The sequence below is a fragment of the Acinonyx jubatus genome, chromosome E3, assembly GCF_027475565.1.
Source record: "Acinonyx jubatus isolate Ajub_Pintada_27869175 chromosome E3, VMU_Ajub_asm_v1.0, whole genome shotgun sequence".
Taxonomy (NCBI): Eukaryota; Metazoa; Chordata; class Mammalia; order Carnivora; family Felidae; genus Acinonyx; species Acinonyx jubatus.
The window spans coordinates 4,301,149-4,316,900 of record NC_069398.1 but is presented as its reverse complement, the minus strand read 5'-3'; the positions used below and the strand labels follow the sequence as shown (position 1 = coordinate 4,316,900).

Here is a 15,752-nt window from a genome sequence, read left to right as displayed (position 1 = left end):
GATCTCACAGTTCATGAGTTCAAGCCCCACGTTGGGCTCTGTGCTGACAACTCGGAGCCTGGAGCCTGCTTCGGATTCTGTGTCTTTCTTTCTCCCTCTGCCCCTACCCCACTCGTGCTGTCTCTCAAAAATAAATAAACATTAAAAAAAATTAAAAAAGAAAAAAGAGATGTAGATGAAATAAACCAAACAACTGCCTTAAACCACCTTTTGATTTCTTTGTACTCTTAAGGGAAAGCTACTGATTCCTTCTTTGCCAGAATTTATTTTCCTTTGGGTATGGATAATACTATTTCCCCCTCCTCACCCTAAATGGTTCAGAAACAAGATACTCTAAAACAATTATTATCATTATTTACTCTTTCTCTTGACTATATGTAGTCTACTGTTTCTACATCTGAAGCTAAAAAAATCCCCCAAAAGGAAAATGACTCATTTCTCCAAAAGATGCTTAAGTATGCACTTACTGTTATTACTATCTGTGTCGAGTGCTGATGGCCACGTTGAGTCTACATTGTCACAATTTGAAATGCTGGAATGACTGGTTCTACAGGATTCTTCACTTTTCAAGATGTCAGCAGGACAGTTACTGGAGATGACTGAATTCACCAACTTAGGTATTTTATCAAAAGGCACAAAATGGGTATCTGAACTTAAAATGTCACTTTGTCTTTTATCATGTGACTCGGAAATGGAGTTCGTTTCTAAATGGGAAACGATCTTGTCGATTCTCTTATCATCCAAGGTGTTTACTGTAGATTTTGGTATTGGAACCATACCACTGCATAAACTGGACGGACAACAAATGGATTTCAGATCACAATCCTCTTCACGTTGTTCAAAATAGGACCTTGTTACCTCTGTCTGACATTCAAAATGATTTTTAGAAGTGTTTTGTGAATCTTTTGTCTCTTGTGTAAAGGGTTTCCCAGAAGATTCTATTGTTTTACTTGGCTTTTGGGAAGGGCACACAACTTGTTCTTGAGTGTATTCTGATCTTGTTTCTGAATCAACAGTTTCTAATGGTTTCATTACATTCTGAGACAAAACTTTACTTTTCACCGAGCATACTGAATTTTTATTAGAGTCCAGCAAGGAAGCAGCATTTTCAGACTGTCCATATATGCTCCTTACGACACTGGTATTTGAATTCTGATTACCACTTGACATATTATTCCCACTTGCTGTTTTCAGTGCTTCGACATTCTTTGACTTATTCAGGATTTCTACTTGCTTCCGGCAACTTGCAGGCATTGTTTTTTTGGCTTTTAGTATCTTCCGTGTACTTCTATCTGGACTTACCATCTTTTATATCCTAGAATTTAAAATACCATATTTAAGTACTTCTCTCTAATAGACAAAAGCTTATTTATTTGCAGTACTAAAATTAGGGTCAGACTATCTCTGAAAGTCAGGTAATTTTCTTGAAAATTACATCCATTTCCATCTGTCATTAAAATGTACAAGTAATTTTAATTTTAGTCTATAAATCTAAACTATGTAAAACCCAGACTTCATATTGCCAGTAAGCCTCTACTTGATACTAAGTCTGATAATTTTATCCGGCCACTTTTTGTGGTATTACCTCACTGCTGTAACCATTAAAGTCTGGTGTCAACAATCCAAACAGGCCATACTTTACATAATCTAAAGACTGAACTGCATTCTTCATAAAAACAAAACTCAATGTTTTGCAAAGAATTTTGGATTTTCTCCACATAATGGCACCTTCTTAAAGCCTTCCTAATGTTCAAATTTCCAAAATAAATGGTACTGCAGGAGTAATTCCCAGTAGGAGTATAAAATAAATGCTAAAGATACACAACGTGATGCCAGTTCAAACAAGAAAGCCAATTTAGGTTTTGTAATAATAATTTCTCATAATTTAAGAAAAATCTCCATAAGAGAGAAAAATATCTTCGTGTTTCTCAGTATCTATATCAAGTCTGATCTAAACTGCAGGTAGGTAAATGGCTTAAAGGAAAGAACTCTGCCAAGTGACAATCAAAGTCATAATAAAAGCAAAAGAATATAGATATATATAATATATACGGGCATGGTAGACCAGTTATCTAGCAAACTATAGAGAACTTATTAAACTGAAAGAATCTAAGACTTTTTAAGGCACAAACGATACAGTCAAAACTACCTAAGTAATTCTGTCATTTGTAACTATATTCTTACCTGAAGCTTTTATCCTTTTTATTCACTATTTCATATGATCACGAACAGTTCCAGGATTTGTGAGACCTGAAGGTTGAGGTGAATAGTTATTTAATAGCAAGAAAAAAAAAATCAGAACAAATTCAAATTAAAAAAAAAAAAACCTGTCATGTATAAATAAACATCACAAAATCCAGAAAAAATAGCATACTTTCATTAATCAAGGGCCTGATACAATATAGGATCCTGTTTTGCCTCTATGACTGAATATCTGCCTCTTAGTGAACATAATTTTTGCAGAATTTCCCATAGAAAGAATGATCAAACCAAGGCTTTCTTCCAGCATGGTTAATTTTTTTTTTAATGTTTATTTACTTTAGAGAGAGAATACAAGCAGGGGATGGGCAGAGAGAGGGAAACACAGAATCTGAAGCAGGCTCCAGGCTCTGAGCTGTCAGCATAGAGTCCGACATGGGGCTTGAACCCACTAACTGTGAGATCATGACCTCAGCTGAAGTCAGACACTTAACCGATTGAGCCATGCAGGCGCCCCTATGGTGACGTTTTAATTGAACATGCTGTTATTATTATTTTTTTTTAACAAAGAGAGAAGTTCTTTTGATTGGAAATCCATGAGAGCTATATCCTCTACTTACATTTTTAAACATGAGGTAACTGGGAAGTCTTCCTGACTACCTTCTGGCTTCCTAAATTTCAATTTGTGGCTTCTTTACTCCTCACATATTTCAGGTGCCAGGCACTGAAGACCACATTCCCATCACGATCAGGCCAACAGGCAATAATTACCTACACTCAAAAGTGACTATGAACCACAAATGTATTCTATTAAACCCACGCTAAGGATATCCTTAATCACAATCTGCCTGAAGCTGTTCTACTGCCAGGTGACACAGAGGTAAGGGGAAATGAAGATGAAGAGAGACAGTAGTCTTACATGATTACAGCATCTTATTTTTTAAAATCTTACAAAAACTTCCAACCATGTGAATACACTGCCATGGTCCTTTCTCATGGCCTTTAGAGAAGGCCGAAAATAGTGAAAAGCCCTGAAAACTTTGGGGGAAATATGCCCCTCCATATGATGCATCCAAAAGGCATGTAATATCCATTAATTATGAAATACAACAATTTGAAAGTACTGAATGTTTTTGGGGTGTCTGGCTGGCTCAGTCAGAAGAGCATGTGACTCTTGATCTCAGGGTTGTGAGTTTAAGCCCCACCCTGGGTGCAGGGATTACTTAAAAAATACTGAATACCTTTGAACCACACACCACTCATTCAATCAAGTGCTACCAGTAACTTTCATTTACTTAAGTTTCCCTATATCATGTCTCCTCCCTGGTACCCATTCTAAGATAATTCTATATCCTAAGTTTTGAGTTTATACTTCTATTACCCTTTGTAAGTTAGTTTCATTGTAAATAGTATAGTTTAATTTCGTTTAGAGTAACTTATAGTTTTCTAACACTTGTTCCTTCATGAATATCCCAGACTCGTCCACACAAATGTATATAGCAATAATTCATACATTTTAATGGCATTATAATGACCGATTGCGTCAATATAACAAAACTTGTTTATTTACTTCTCTATGAAGATATCTGAGTCACTTCCAGTTTTCTTTTTCTGACGAATACTTGTTTCAAGGGGGCATATCTGTATAAATTTTTTGAGTGCATCTGTTGGGTAGCAGGTAAGATATACAAATGTTCAACTTTTCAAGATAGACAAATTATTTTCCAAAGCAGGTATACCAATCTACATCTCTATGGGCGATATATGAGAGTTACCACTATCCACATCCCCTCAAGCCTTTGGTATTGCCAGACTTAATTTTTATCAATCTACCTGGATATAGATATATATCCCAACTGTCTTTGTTTGCATTTCCCTAATTACTAGCATCTTCTCATGTTGATTGGCTATACAGCTTTCTTTATCTGCAAAATTCCTGGTTATATCTTAATTTTTTTTTTTTGACTGGGTTTTTTCTAAAGCTTATTTATATTTTTTGAGACAGGGACAGCGTGAGTGGGGGAGGGGCAGAGAGAGGATTCCAAGCAGGCTCCATGCTGTCCCCACAGAGCCCAAACTGGGGCTCAAACTCCTCCGAAATAATTACCTGAGCAGAAACTAAGAGTCGGGATGCTTAACCGACTGAGCCATTCAGGCGCCCTGGGTTGTCTTTTCTTATTTACATATTAAGAAAACTTAATAGATTATGAGTAATAATCCTTTGTCAACAATTTGCTGAATGAGTTGCAAGTATCTTGGATCTTCCTAATTTTTATATTGACAAATTTCTTTCTTTTTTTCTTTTATGGCCAAAGTTTAATCTCCCTTGAGAAATCCTTTCCCACCCCCATGGTAATGTATGAAATAATAAGGCCCACTGGAGGTACAGAAGCCTTCTTCCAAATAGGTTATCTCGGGACATGGACCTGTAGCGTGGCTGCGTTAACTATAAAAGTATATGATATAAATGCAGACCTGAGTGAGTATATAATAGAAATACTTGCTCAGAATTATTTTTAAAGTTTATAAACATGAGAAAATGGGTCATTAACTGCAACTTGCTCGTTGATAAAACTTAGGGCACTAAAGAGAGACAAATCACTTCTGTATCAGTATGCTTAGGGAGAAATAAGTAACACTGCCAGTAAAGGGCTCAGGGAATTTAAGTACTGGTAACTACCTAAAAGGTAAACTACAGTTTACATGTTGTAGAGGTTTAGTGAAATTTATTACTGGTAGATTAAAACTTAACAAATTGTAATTGGGGGATCCCTCCCATCACCAGAGCTCCTGACACTCTTCAACCTTGAATCCTGTGCTTCTATCCTTTGCTGTCAAATAAACCACATTTGACACATCATTGGAATCATGGTACTGTTCTGCAGCATAAGGATGGAAAAGAGAAGTCATCTATATTACCTCAAGTTTTAAAGACCTGTCTTTTGTAATTTAAGTCTTTAATCCATCTAGAACTGATTTTAGAATGTACTGGAAGGAAGGAATCTAAATTCGTTTTTCCCTCAGGTGTATAATTAATTGTTGGACAGTATCCTGTTAATTTTTAACTTTAAAAACATAATGTCTCTTTTATTTATCTGATGATGCAATTCCTTCTGAACATACTGTTGTTCATCCCATCAATTTTAGATGTCTCTTGTAAAACTGATTTTAGTCTAATGAATCTTTCAATATAATTTAATCAAATTACATGTAATATAAATGCCATTAAAGCTTTAATTTATATTGGTGTTATGCCTCTCTGATTTTCACAGCTTTTTGCTGTTACGTTTTCCTTTCTGTTATTTGTGATCTCTATATTATGCTTCACTATGAAAATGTCCTTTTTATTTTTTGCTCTTTTTTTAAGGTCTACACATGCTTTCCAATTCCATGGATTTTAGTATATTTAAAAGTTTTCCCAAAGCATTTCAGCCAATGTTTCAGTAACCACTGAAATACAAAATGAAACATTATTTGAATATACATTATTAAAACAAATATCCAAGGGGAGCCTGGCTGGCTCAGTTGGAAGAGCATGTGACTCTTGATCTCTGGGTTGAAGTTTGAGCCCAACTTTGGGTCTAGAGAGTATTTAAAAAGTATTTGAATTTTACATCCCGGATTTTACCCTACTTTTATGTTATATATACTTTCAAGAATAATTTTGGATCTTTACATTCTGGTTCAGAGCCAAACTCGGCTATTATGAATAAACTGCTATAAACACGCATGTGTCAGTTTTTGCGTGGACTTGTTTTCATTTCTCTTGGGTATATACCCATCAGAATTGCTGCAATATACTCTAACTTCATATTTAACCTTCTGAGAAAGGCTGTTTTCCAAAGCATCTAGACAAATTTACATTTACACCAGGAGTGAATGACAGATCTTGTTTTAGGATCACTTCCTCAACACTCACTATGATCTCTTTCCTAGTATACTCATCTTGGTGAGGGTGATGTGATACCTCATTTTCATTTCCCTGATGGTTGCTAATGCTGCTTACTGGCCACGTTTATCTTGTTTATTCAGCTCATTTTCCACTTTAAAATTGGGTTATTTGCCTTATTAACTTATAAGAGCTCTTTGTATATTCTAGATTTCAGTATCTTTTCACATATGATTTGAAAACTTTTCACACTCTGTAGGTGTCTTTTCAATTTCTTGATATGCTTTGAAAACCTCAAGTTTTTAATTTTGATAATGTCCACTTTAGTTTTTTATTTGTTGCTTGTGCTTTTGGTGTCATATCTAAGGAATCACTGCTTAATCCAGGGTCATGACTATTTACTGTTGCTTAAAAATTTTATAGCTTTATTTCTTGAAATCCATTTTAATTTATATATAGTATCAAGGGGGTCCATTTATTCTTTTGCATGTGGACATTTGTTCCAGCACCATTTGAAAAGGCCATTGTTTTGGCGCTCTTGTCAAAAACCAATTCATTTCAATGTTAAGGCATATTTAAAGGTTCTCAATTTTATCCCATTGACATATAGGTCTGTCCTTATGCCAGTACCACAGAGTCTCAATTACTGTAGGTTTCTGCTCAGTTTTAAATTTAGGATGTGAGTCCTCAACTTTGTTTGTTTTGGCGCGGTGGGGACAGGGGGATTGTTTGGACTGAGTTCCTTCACTGTGTATATGAATTTCAGGACCAGATTAACAATTTCTGCAAAGAAGCCTACTGGATTTTGATAGGGGTTGTGTTCAACCTATAGATCAGTTTAGGGAATATTGCTACCTCAATTATACCAAACATTCTGATCCATGAACATGGAAGTCTTTCCATTTTTAGATCTTTAATTTCTTTCAAAAGCATTTCATAGTTTTTAGAGCTTTGTACTTCTTTTTGATGCTATTTAATTGAAACTATTTTTCTTAATTTCATTTCTGTATTGTTCGTTGCAAGTACATGGAAATTCAACAGAATATTATATATTGATCTTGCCTGCAACATTGTTGACCTTGTTTTTATCTCTAGTTTTTTTGAGGCTTCTTTAGAATTTTCCACAAATAAGATCCTGTCATATGTCAGTAGTTTTATTTCTTCGTTCCTAGTCATGATGCCTTTTATTTCATTTTCTTGCCTATCCTAACTAGAAACTCCAGTATAACGTAGAACAGAAGTGATGAGAACAGACATCCTCATTTTATTTGGACTCAGGGGATAACCTTTACTCTGTAACCATTTTTGTATGATGTTAGCTGTGTATTTTTCATAGATAACCTTTATCAGGATAAGGAATTTCCCAACTATCTTTATTTTGTTGAGTGTTTTTGTCATAGAGAAGCATCAGATTTTGTCAGAGAATGTTTCATCATCTATTAACATAATCATATGGCTTTGGTCTCTATTCCACTGATACATTACATTATTGTATTTTTGGATGTGAAACCAACCTTGCATTCCTGGGATAAATCCCACTTGGTCATGGTGTATAATCTTTTCTGTGTTGCTGGACTGAATTTTTTAGTGTTTTGTTGATGATTTCTGCATTTATATTCATAAGAGATATTGTTCTATAGTTTTCTTGTGGTGTCTTTGTCTGATTTTATTATCAGAGGAATACTGGCCTCCCAGAATTAGGGAAGTGTTCCTTCCTCTTGTATTTCTTAAAAGAATTTATTAAACATTGGTATTTAAAAAAAAAAATTTTTTTTTAACGTTTATTCATTTTTGAGAGAGAGAGAGAGACAGTGCGTGAATGGGGGAAGGTCAGAGAAAGAGACACAGAATCTGAAACAGGCTCCAGGCTCTGAGCTGTCAGCACAGAGCCCAATGCAGGGCTCGAACTCACGGACCGCGAGATCATGACCTGAGCCGAAGTCGGACGCCCAACCGACTGAGCCACCCAGGCGCCCCTAAAAATTGGTATTTTTAAATGTCTTGTAGAACTGAACAATAAAACCATTTGTGACCGGGCTGTTCTTTGCCTTCTAATTCAATCCCTTTACTTGTTATAGGTCTGTTCAGGTTTTCTATTTCTTCCTGAGTCAGGTTTGTTCATTTGCGTCTCTAGCAATTTGTCTGTTTCAACTACTTAATTGACTGGTATACAAGTGAGTTGTTTATTCTCTTATTTATTTTTTTAACTTCTGGAAGGTCAGTAGTAAGCCTCCCTCCTTCATTCCTGATTTCAATTATTTGAGTCTCTTTCATGGTCAGTCTAGGTAAAAGTTTGTCAATCTTTTTGATCTTTTGGAAAAACAACTTTTGGTTTCCTTGATTTTCTCTATTTTTTATTTTATTAATTTCCACCACACTCATTATTTCCTCCATTCTGCTGACTTAGGTTTAGTTTGCTCTTGTTTTTGTATTAAAGTTAGGTTATTGACTTGAGGTATGTTTCAACACAGGCATACATCACTACAAAATTTTCTTCTAATGATTGCTTTAATTTCACTCCAAAGTTTTGGCATATCATTTTCATTCATTTCAAAGTATTTTCTGTTTTTCCTTGAGTTCATCTTTTACCCACTGGTTATTTAGTAGGAGGTGTTTAATTTCCACATAGTTGTGAATTGCTCAAGTTTCTTCTTGGCATTAAATACTAATTTTATTCCACTGTTATCAATCTACTTCATTGACTTCAATCCTCTTAAATTTGCTGATGTTTGTTTTATGGCATAGTATGTCTACACTGGAGAATGTTCTCCATACACGAGAAGAACGTATTCTGCTGTTATCTTGTTGAGTGTTCGCAAGACATCTCTTCGGTCTAGTTGGTTCATAGCGTTATTCAAACCTTACAGTCTCCTGCCTAGTTTTCTGTACATTAAGAAAGGGCAGTACTGGTCTCCAACCATTCTTTTTGAATTGTCTATTTCTCCCTTCAATTCTTGTCAATATCTGCTTCATAGATTTTGGTACTGTTATTAGGTGTACGTATATAAGTGTTATACATTCCTGACGGACTGGTCCTTTTTTTATAAAACATCTCTCTTCTAGTAGCATCTTTTGTTCTAAAATCTGTTTTGTCTGAAATCAGTATAACCACTCTTTCTTAAGGTGGCTCTTTGCATGATAGATCTTTTTCTATCCTTTCATTTTCAACAGATTTGTAGCTTTCAATCTAAAGTGTCACCTGTAGACAGCATATAGTTGGATGCGGTTTTCCCTCCAGTCTGAAAATCTGTTTAATCCATTAATTGTTTAATCCATTAATATCTGACATTAATATTGACAATTCGATTTATGTCTACGTTTTACATTTTGTTTTACAGGTCTCACACCAAGAAAATTGAAAGTATTTTCTATTTTCTGAAGAGTTTGTGTTTGCAAATGGTTATTACTTCTTCCTTCAATGTTAGAAATAATTTACCATAATGCCACCTGGGCTTGGAGTTAACCTAGTAATAAAGGTTTTCAATTATAATTGAATTTTTAAAAAGAGACACAGGACCATTCATATTTTCTACATCTTTTTGTTACTTTAGTGGTTTTTCTCCTTTCAACAGAATTTCAAATTTATCAAGTTCTTCATAATTTTCTCTAATTATATTTGTAACATCCGTAAGATTTGTAGTTTTTTTTTTTTTTTTTCTTTTCCTTTCTTAAGATGAGCGGGTAGCGGCTCAGGCCATGTTCAGTCTCTAGCTGTCTTACCACCCACACTAGCTTCTTAGCTCATCTGGGCAGATGTCAGGGCAGTGAGTGAAGTCAGAGGATATTGGCACCCATGGGCCCTAGAAGTTGGTTTTCCTGCAAGCCTGGCCCAATGGTCCAGCAGGATGAAGTCATTCTGGTCCTTGGCTGTCTAGCACTGGGCCTCTGTCTGCTGTTGTTGCTGCCACTGCTCTTTCCTTGCCCTTGTAGCCAGTCAGGCTTCACTGAAGCTCTTTTTATCCTTGATATTAGTGATGTGGGTTTTTTTCCCCCCTTCATCATTTTTACTGGAAATCTATCTATTGAATCAATACTTACAAAGCACTAAATTTTGGCTTTGTTGACCCTCTATTGTATGTAGTGTTCATTTCCTGTTGGCATAATTCCATTTTCTTCAGGCTTGATTTGTTGCTCTTTTTCCAGCTTGAGATAAAAACTCAGATCTTTCATTTTCAGCTGCTTTCCCCTCTTCACTTTTTGCATCTAAAGCTATAAAATTTTTCTCTAGTTCTGCTTCAGTTGAGTCCCATACATTTTGATAAACCCACTCTAAATTTTATCATTTGGTTCAAAATATTTCCAATTGTCATTAGAATTTCTTCTAGGATCTGTGGATGATTTCGAAACATTAATTTCCATGCAATTGCAGATTCCCTATTTATATTTTTGTTGAAAGTTAGTTTAATTGCACCAGAGTCAGAGAATATCTTCCAAAATGACTATCTTCCAAATGGTATTTGTTGAGGCTAGCTTCATCGTCAATTTTTCCAAAAGCTCCATATATACTTGAGCAGAACCTGTATTCTAACACTGTTGAGTACAATGTTGTTATACGTAAATGCCAACTAGTTCAGATGTTCTTAGTTGTACTGTTCACAACCTTCCAGCTATTAAAAACACTGGATTTGTGCACTTCTTTTGATTTAATCATGGTTTTCTTTATATAGTTTGAAGCTGTTAAGTACATACGGATTTATTTTCTCTATTCCTGGTGATGGACTGGTTTTCATTACAAAATCTCTTGCAATGCTTCTTGCTGCAAAAGTATCTTAATACATTATCAACAGTAAATAAATGTCAGTTGTATTTTTTTTTAAATCCACTGAACCAAATATTTACCTTCCGTCTACTAAAAGTAAAACTTAGAAACCAACCAACCTGAGCTAGGTTATGTAATTTGTTCAAGGAAACATAGTTCAGAGCCAGAATTTAATCTTAGGATCTTAAGAGTCAAGGAAATCTTGTATCACAAGTACAAATCAGATTAGGAATTATGAAGGGACAGGGTTATCTTCAGGGCTATACAATGGTCAACAAATTGACAAAACTTGACCAATTTGTGACAGGTGATTATCTGATAATGAGCATGAACTAATTACTACTCTAAGCGTGGTCCATGGACCAGGTGCACCAGCCACTTTCTAAGTGCTAGCAGAATTTTACTTTTATTTTAAAAACTTTCATCAATGTAATGCCCTAAAATCAAACAGTTATAAAGTGCTCATAATGAAATGTAGTTGCTTGTCAGCACTCCTTAATGCCCGGTGGCAATCAATTTTAATCAATTTAACAACCTGTTTTTCAGTATTTTTAAATATCTTTACACTAGTTATCTCCTGAGTTACAAATTCTAGTAATTATCAATTCCTATATATTTACAAATGAGATTTAGCTGTTTTCTACACCCTACACATCTTTTTTTTCTTAAAATCACATCTGTAGCTAACCCAATACATTGTTATAGACAAGTATTTTCTATATAACCAGCAGATCATTGCTGTCAGCATGGAGCCTCATGTGGGGCTGGAACTCATGAGGCATGAGATCAGGCCCTGAGCCCAAACCAAGAGTTAAATGCTTAGCCTACTGAGCCACTCAGGCACCTGTAATGTCATGTTTAAAGATCACATCTTCAAAAATGCCTTCCCTTGGGGCACTTGGGTAGCTCAGTCGGTTAAGCATCAAACTCTAGGTTTCCTCTCAGGTCATGATCTCATGGTTCAGGAGTTCAAGCCCTGTGTTAGGCTGTGCAATGAGAGCACAGAGCCTGCTTGGAATTCTCTGTCTCCCTCTCTCTGCCCCTCCCCCACTCGGGCTTGCTCTGTCAGAAAAAAAATTTAAAAAGCCTTCTCCCAAGATAACAACTTTCTCCTCTTAAGATGCCATTACATATATTTTTAGTTATGAGCTTTGAGGTCAGAGGTGTATCTTATTTACTTTTATATCCTCAGCAAGGTAGCTTTCATATAGCTTTAAAAAATACTGCTTAAATGTATACTTCTAAAACTTAATCCAGAAAGTCAACCAGGGTTAGTCTTTCTTTAAGTACCCAAACAGGCCTCAGCAATTTTTGCCATTGGGAGCTCATAAGCTACTTCTTATCAGCAGCACTATATAGAGTCTCTACATTTACCAGATCAGTCTATGAACATCCCTGTATCCCAAGAAATTTTATCAGGAATTCAAAAATTCAAACTAATCTGATCATCCCCCTTACCCAGAGAGTCATAGTTAGTTCTCTCCAAATATCGCCGGACTACAATCTTTTCTTTCCCACTCAGACTGGTAAAGCTGAAGGGCAAGAAGCTACTGGAGCCTACGGTAATGCATTTTAAAGGTATGGGTTGGGGCACCTGGGTGGCTCAGTCGGTTGAGCATCCGACTTCGGCTCGGGTCATGATTTCACAGTTCGTGGGTTTGAGCCCCGCGTCAGGCTCTGTGCTGACAGCTCTGGGCCTGGAGCCTGTTTCAGATTTTGTGTGTCTCTCTCTCTCTCTGCCCCTTCCCTGCTCATGCTGTGTCTCTGTCTCAAAATAAACATTAAAAAAAAAATAATAAAAATAAAGGTATGGGTCAAGGTTTAATTAAAACTCAGAGAAAAGAATATTTAAATGATGTAAGAATAGGAGACAGAAAAGAACAGAATGCAGTTCTTTTTTATATTTAATATCTCAATGAGAACACTTGTACATTTAAAGTTATAAAGTTTGTTTTTATTACTAACAACTATCCAATGTATTACTTAAAATCTGATTACATGAAATGAAATAAATCTTCCCACACCCACGATGATAGAATTACATGATATCCACAAGAATTTTCACACCAGAATTCAAGATATTAAGTAGTAAGGAGATACAGTGGGCTGAAAGCTGAGGTGATGTACAAGTCAATAAGGTAAACAGAGCAGAAAATTCAAGATGTACCTAGACACACCAGTTCTTAAAAGACACAAATCGTTTCCAATAAGACACTGTTCCTGCATTTCTGTTGAGGCAGAAGTTAATCTTAGGGTGTGGTCTGTGCAAATCTGCAGATAAAGCTGAGATAGGCAGATTAATTTGATTAGAGTCACACTCAGCATCTCTGAAAACCGAAGTGAAGGACACACGACCAAGGCAAACTTCACAAAAGATGAATTCAGCGTCATCAATCCTTGATTCAGAGGCTGCATTTCTGCATTTTCAATAGCTCTCCTGTGACATAAATTATCTTGACCTTGACTGTTCTTCACCGTTTGATTTGCAAGTAAGTAGGCTGCTGGTCCGTTTGCTGGCTACAAATAAACGCGTGACAGGATTGTCACGAAAAGCCTTATTAAATCCCAACCTGGACTTAACAGACTCTGTACGTGGACAGGACGCAAATTCTTCCAACGTTTTACTTCCACGGGGTTGGAGTTATTCGGTCCGCTTCTCTCTCTAGATCTTGGCCACACAGAAGTCTTCAGGGCAGCGCAGACTAGCTTGTCCCAGAGCCAACAACAGGTGCCGGCTCCTAACATCAGAAGCGTCGTCTTCAACAGTCACGCGCACAAGTCGGCGAGGTCAAGTTTTCCAAGTACAGCCAGGCTGGGGTCCGAGAGGCAAGGCAAACTAACCGCCTCCTCTCTCTACCGTGCACATCCTTGGACTTGGCCAAAATGGGGGAGAGAGAGCAGGTCAGGCGGCGGCACCAAGAAGAAAACGGTCTCTGATACGAAAATAAGTACATATACATTTGTAAGCGCTCCTAAAAGCCAGAGCGCCTGTGTGGGAGGGAGACCCATCTCCGCGAAGACTCGGCTGCAGGATCCCTAGCGCCGCTAAGCTCAACAGGTGTCCGGCACACGTGTGCGCGCCAGGCCCCGGGCTCGCAGGGGCTCCCTCCGGCCCCGGGCTCACTTCCCAACGCCACGTCTCGACGGCAGTCTCCCCGCCGCCTGGGGAGCCGCGCCGGCGCCCTGCCGAGCGCCGGGGACCGCCTTCCCCCGCGGCCGCTAAAGTAGTCCGGCCGGGCCTCGACCCCGTACTTACTCGGAAGGATAAAACCCCGCGGCCGACGCGGTGCCCCTCCGCGGCCGCCACTCCCACCCACGCGGGGCGCCTCAGCCGCCGAGCGCACACCGCTGTCGCCTCCCGCGCCGCCCGCCGGGGAAGCGCCGCGGACGCGTGCTCTCGCCCGTTGCGGGCGTCCTCCCGACCCCGTCGGAGCCCCGGCCACTCCGCGGGGGCCTCTCGCTCGGCCCCGCCGTCGCTGCCGCCCTGCTAGCGAGGCGTCCCCGGGCTCCTGCGCCGACCCTCAGAGAGGCGCGCGGCGCCGCGCAACCGCCGACCCGGCCAACCGCCGCTCGCGCGGGGCTCCCGCCCGGTCCCCACGTACCTCCGGCGGCTCCCCACCGGCCGCTTTCCTCAACGGGAGCTCAAGGAACAGTAACCGCCGCGCACAGTAACTCTCCCGCGCGGACCTCGGGGGTAAGTCTGCCCGCGCCCGCCCCCGCCGGACTCCGGGCCAATGGCAGCGCGAGCGTGCCGTGGCGCGGCCAATCAGGGGCGCCCGGGTGGAGTGGGCGGGGCGAGAGGGGGCGATGGCAGGGAAGTGGAAGTCGGCGGCGGGGTGCCTCTGGGCTGGAGCGCTGGTTCGCGTCGGGCCGTGGTGCTCACCGGTCCGGTGGCGGCGCCCTGCGTCCGGGCGGGCGGTCGTTCTGAGTGATTCGCGCGACGCGGTAGTTTTCCGAGAGACGTGACTCGTGAAACTCCTTATAAAAACCGATTGGAATCTTCAAAATGTTGCCTTTAAAGCTTCATTTCTTTGGATGAAGGAGTTTTTGGACGACTCCTTAAATTTTGCCACCCAGGCGAGAGGACATGGCCCACTTGTGTTTTCTTGAGTTTCCTGAATTATCCCGGCACCCTGTCACCCTGGGCTGCGTTAGATTTCTCCAGGCAGATGATGGCTCTGTTTGTGACCGCTGTGTGTTCGTCAGTTCTGAGTGTCCTCTCTGTGCTCGGCGCAGGGAGTGTAACCGTCAGTTTTTCCATGACGCGTCTCTCATCGCCAAGGGGACAACTGCTTGCCGTGTAGTAGCTACTGGCTACGGGGAAAATGAGGCAAGGACGGAAGTTCTGGAAGCCTGGGTCATGAACAGAATGATACACTTTGGCCCAGTGGGTTCCCAAAAATCTGGTCCAGGGGGTGGGTGTCTATTCTATTATAAAAATAGTGTTGACATTTCTGTTGGTCTCAGACGTTTCGGTTTTCCAGAAACTTCTAGGAAAGTATCGTGTTATGTTGCAACAGGTTAAATGCAGAAACAGATACAAGAATCCAACTGTCTTAAGTCAGACATTAAGGAAATTGGCAAAAATGTAAAATAACACCGATCTTTGCACAAGTTTTTATGTTTTGTTTTGGAAAATAATTTTTTGAGAGAGATCGAGAATGGGGGTGGGGAGTGGCAGAGAGAGGGAGACAGAGAGGCTACCCTGACAGAGCCTGATGTGGGGCTTAACTTACAAAAGGTGAGATCATGACCTGAGCCAAAGTTGGACGCTCAACTGACTGAGGCACCCACGCGCCCCATGTTTTGGAAAACAGTTTTTCACATAATTGAAGGGTGTACATAGGGTTGCTGAGAGAAAGAGAGGGTGTAGGAGGCAAGTGAATTGGAGCCAGATACGGAATA

At 39.3% G+C, this 15,752-nt stretch overlaps 1 protein-coding gene across 2 annotated transcripts in view; it reads right to left on the bottom strand.

Moving 5' to 3' along the window:
• The window catches only part of ATF7IP2 (activating transcription factor 7 interacting protein 2), a 59,210-nt gene extending 44,672 nt beyond the window's left edge, over nt 1–14,538 (bottom strand). Inside the window, exons 1-3 of one of the 2 annotated variants that reach the window (XM_027043270.2) lie at nt 14,450–14,538; nt 2,185–2,250; nt 468–1,315 (exon numbers count right to left, since the gene is read on the bottom strand). In XM_027043270.2, coding sequence (XP_026899071.2) covers nt 468–1,305 — 838 coding nt within the window. In that variant the 5' untranslated portion in view covers nt 1,306–1,315; nt 2,185–2,250; nt 14,450–14,538. Of the gene's footprint in view, nt 1–467; nt 1,316–2,184; nt 2,251–14,103; nt 14,423–14,449 lie in introns of those variants that run through there. The other variant, XM_027043271.2, reaches the window with a different exon arrangement.
• Between the last annotated feature and the right edge of the window lie 1,214 nt (nt 14,539–15,752).